The following is a 4,488-nucleotide window of genomic DNA, read 5'->3' on the forward strand; positions in this document are numbered from 1 at the left end:
ATAAAGAAGGCACCTAATGAACCACTTTTTTCAGGGACTAGTATTTGGGGTAACATTGGATTATTCTCATTTTAGAGTAATTTCTCATCCTGAAAAATCTGGGTATAATGTAACACACTTATATACAATTCTGTAAATTTATACTTGAGTACTATAACCAATGTTAACCTTCCTCCTCTCCCTGTGCATTCCTCATTGTTTTCAGAAGCTTTCAAGAAAAATATATTCATTGGAAAAGTCTTGTTTCTTCCCCATTGGAAATATTGAATTGCACAAGGTTCTTTGTGTGGAAATGTTTCTGATAATTTCTTTAGTGCAAAATGAATGCAAATTTCAATGCAGAAAGAGACCGTATTTTACAGGAGCCAAAATGACCTCTTAATAAATAGGGCCCTTCGTGGAGACTTGTGTCCATCCCATGCTTTTAGTCTGGTGCAGAACTACAGCAATAGATTATCTGTTAAGTGCTTATTGTCTGCTTGGAAAAAACATCCAGGCTTGTGGGGTAAAATTATGGAGTGCTAATTGTTGAAGGTAAAGTGTGATGCGCCTTGTGTTTAGACTCCCTTGTGTACCGCCAAAGCCTCGTTTAATTATGCCCTGCTAGCTAATGACCTACTAGCAAATTCATGATTCCTCATCTCCATAAAATAACTCGGTAATGATATTCTAAATGGAAAAAAAAGCTGTACATTTTAATAATGAGCTTTCTTACAGTCTGCTGCAACCTTGCTTTCCCACATCCTGCTATACTTGAATTACATTTACCAAACATTTCATCAAATGTCTATTAATTAGTTCAGCAGTGTAACAGTCATGGTCATGTAAGGGTTAACTATCTGTGCATAATGGGCACACGCTGTAGCTCAAGGCATTTATTATCTCCAGGGGAAATTTTCCATAATCCATGTAGTTTGCTAGGCAGAAATGGACAAAAAAATGGAGAACTGCAGTCTTTAATGTATTTGTGTTTTTTTTTTTTTTAAATAAATATCATTGCATGTTACTGTTTTAGAATAATACTACATGCCCTTTTCCTTTCTGTAAGGAATGTGCATGGTTTTACAAATGTGCAAATTACAAAAGAAGTAATTTGAGATCTGAAATTACAGATTTCTCCCTTTTTTTCGCGTTGCAGTGTGTGGAGAGAAGCACGGGACCGGATTGTCGGCTTTCCTGGACGTTACCATGCATGGGACATCCCTCACCAGTCCTGGCTGTACAATTCCAACTATTCCTGTGAGCTGTCCATGGTGCTGACAGGAGCTGCCTTCTTCCACAAGGTAAAACGATGGAGAGCTCTATATCCCTCTATTTTATAAATCAGACACGGAAATTCATTTGTGCAGTAGCTAAGTGGGCAAAGTTAAATAGATTTTATGTGTACCACTGTAAAATGCAAAGGGATTGGTGATAGAGACACTTGGGAATGGCAAGAACAAGCTGTGTGTTACCTGCTTTGTCTGCAGCTTAAATGCATCTCAATGCCATATGCAGTACAGTGCAAAGTAGGTCAAAGCAGCCACTGAACTGCTATATGTATTTCTCAATTGAGGCCAGCGGGAGTTTCCTGACCTGCATTTGACATGAGTTCCAATTACAAAAAACCCTTTAAGATAAGCCCTTGGTCTCGGGTCACGTCTATGTGGCCACATATGTGAATGTTTCAATGTGATCTGCTTCACTTTTTTGTTTGGATTGCTACTGCAAATCACATTCTATGAGGTACCATATGTTGTGATGCACCACAGGTCAGCCAACAACCTGTACAGTGCAAACCTGTCACAAGTCTTACCGCATGGTAACGGCTGTGGAACGGCATGTGAAGCAGGCCTTACAGAAATAATGTGAGCTCTGACAATAAAAATGTAAATGGCAATGGTTGCCATCTTTGCAGGGATGTTAAGTTACTTGGGGATGTAGGGTGGTAGGAAAGAGACGGGGGTTAAAAAGAAAAGGCTGAAGGCAGGAGTGCAGGAACGGATGAGAAAGATTTATAGGCAGGAGAGCAGGGGAAGGATTCTGAGCAAAGCATTAGAGGGGTGAAGGGGGGAAGTTAGTATATTGGGGACTGGGGAAGTGCAGGTGCAGCTGTGGTATTTTAGATCAGTCTGGAGGACAAACAGAAGTTCCATAAACTGTAAAGCAGATACTTAACATAATATATAATATACCAAGGTCTCAGAAATACCCTGAGGAAGCCCGTTCAGGGCAAAACGCGTCGGGAGAGACTTTGAGCACCGTATTGACCTATATTTGGACACTGTAGATGTGAGAGTATTTTATTATGGTATGGCCTATTTTATGAACAATGTTTCTAATAAGTATGTTTTAGTGAGTGGGAAAAAATGTTTTAAGTTATGTTAGAATTTTTTCTCCCATAAAGAGCCGCTATCCTTCTACGTTTTCTTTACACTATTGCCCTTTGGCTCGGCATCCACTTTAGTGGTCCTTCTCTTAATTTATCACTGCAGGATTAATTTCCTCTCTAGCATATATTTAACATGTTGTTTTTATTATCTTCCCAGTATTATGCCTATTTATACTCGTACGTGATGCCGCAGGCAATCCGGGACATGGTGGATGAGTACATTAACTGTGAGGATATCGCTATGAACTTCCTGGTCTCCCATATTACCCGTAAACCTCCCATCAAGGTGAGTCTGCCATTCCTCCTGCTTGTGAGCTATAACCCGGCTATTTCTGGCAAGCGAATAATGCTTAGAGAGTGAAAACTGTTTAAAAGTCCCTGAAGTCTTTAAGTACTTTGTAATTGGCACAAAAAGTGGATGCTGGGCACATCTCCAGGTCTGAGCGGGGAATAATGGTCAGCTGCCGCTTGGTCCATGGATATTTATCCTCATGCACACTCCACATCATCATAAGCCATGAGAGCAGCCAAATAATATGCACAGAGCTACAAATGGCTGCATCAATATTTTCCTTAATGTGGGGGAGTTCCCATCTATCTACCTCTGCTGCTTCCCTCACCTTTTCAAGCTCTGCTATACATACCCCACATTAGATTGCAAGACAGTTAGCAAGCCAAACTTGTGTATCTTACATTTATTAAATCATTCAATTAAATTTTTAATGAATTCAGAGCTGGATTTTTGTATACCTTTTGTATCTGCCTGCACGTTTTCCTAGTTGACGTTATTTTCTAGTTCATTTCAACAACAAAAAAGGCCTGTGGTACTTTAAAACCCCAGTGGGTTCACTTACTGAACTGCAATGTACAAATAACAATTTACCTAGAAGTTCGATAATTATGGAGAGTGTTATTTGCATACTTTGCCTGAAGTTTCCTGACTGGTACTTAGTACTCCATTAAAATGCATTGAGCAAACTACCTACTGCCTGGAGAGGTGCTAGGTGTTCGGTGAGCTCTGAACTATACATACATTCACATAAACTGTGTACACTCTCATCCCCATCCCATCTTCCACCCACAGTGCAGCTGTTCAGTTCACATTGACAGGAAAAAAATATCCACACCGCTTTCCTGAATTAAAGCCAAACTTGTTAATGCTGCTGCACAACATATATAATATGCAAATGATTGTATTCATTTACATCTGGCTAGTTTTGTTGAAAGCTAGTTTTGTTTTAGTTTAAAGTTTAAGCTACTACTTGCATTTGCAGACTGCCCTGCAGAGTGTGATAGAACCGAGATCCAACTCTCTCTAGAGTATGCTTGTAATCCTTGAGAATGAATGACTTCATAATAAAAGCAGCTAGAGAGGTCAGTTGCTTTATAGCTCTATTACTGCTTGTTTAAGAGTAGATAACTGGTCTGACATCTATAGTCTGGGCACAGGTGCCCTTTAAGGATTTTTTCCCCATAACTTCTGTAAATCTGATGGAACTTGATCATTACCTTTACAATATATATAAGCCATTTTTCCCCCTCCTTATACAGGTTACATCCCGCTGGACTTTCCGTTGCCCAGGCTGTCCCCAGGCTCTCTCCCACGACGATTCCCACTTCCACGAGCGCCACAAATGCATCAATTTCTTCGTCAAGGTGTACGGATACATGCCGCTTCTCTACACGCAGTTCAGGGTGGACTCCGTTCTCTTCAAGACTCGGCTTCCTCACGACAAAACGAAATGCTTCAAGTTTATTTAACCCGACACACTGGAATTCCATCAATGAAGTCTTCTGATCTCTTGCTACCAGACGTTGCCTCAAGTGTTCTCTCCAGTCTTAAATCAATGAACTTCGCTATCAGAGAATCTGTATTATAGAAGACTTGGCGTATTCTGTACAAAAATGATGAATTTCTTCCTGATAACTGGCCAAGAGGATTTTTTTTTTTACCAACCATACAAATATTTTACATTTGTGTGGTGACACTTTTAATTGATTTATAGGATTGACTTAATTATGACATTTGGTTTGTTGGGATCTGACGCATATCAAATGGTTCCTCCCACCAAACTGAACAACGGATATAGTGATCTACAACTATAGATAATGGTCAA

General features: G+C 39.9%; 1 protein-coding gene across 1 annotated transcript; it reads left to right on the forward strand.

The window, feature by feature from the left end:
- The first annotated feature begins 1,131 nt into the window (after positions 1–1,131).
- LOC140345030 (exostosin-like 3) lies at positions 1,132–4,323 on the forward strand. The gene is made up of 3 exons (XM_072432201.1): positions 1,132–1,283; positions 2,529–2,657; positions 3,923–4,323. Exons 1-3 carry the CDS (start codon positions 1,251–1,253, stop codon positions 4,130–4,132), a joined length of 372 nt encoding a protein of 123 aa, XP_072288302.1. The 5' UTR covers positions 1,132–1,250; the 3' UTR covers positions 4,133–4,323.
- The last annotated feature ends 165 nt before the right edge of the window (positions 4,324–4,488 follow it).

Source organism: Pyxicephalus adspersus, unplaced genomic scaffold, assembly GCF_032062135.1.
Source record: "Pyxicephalus adspersus unplaced genomic scaffold, UCB_Pads_2.0 Sca365, whole genome shotgun sequence".
Classification (NCBI taxonomy): Eukaryota; Metazoa; Chordata; class Amphibia; order Anura; family Pyxicephalidae; genus Pyxicephalus; species Pyxicephalus adspersus.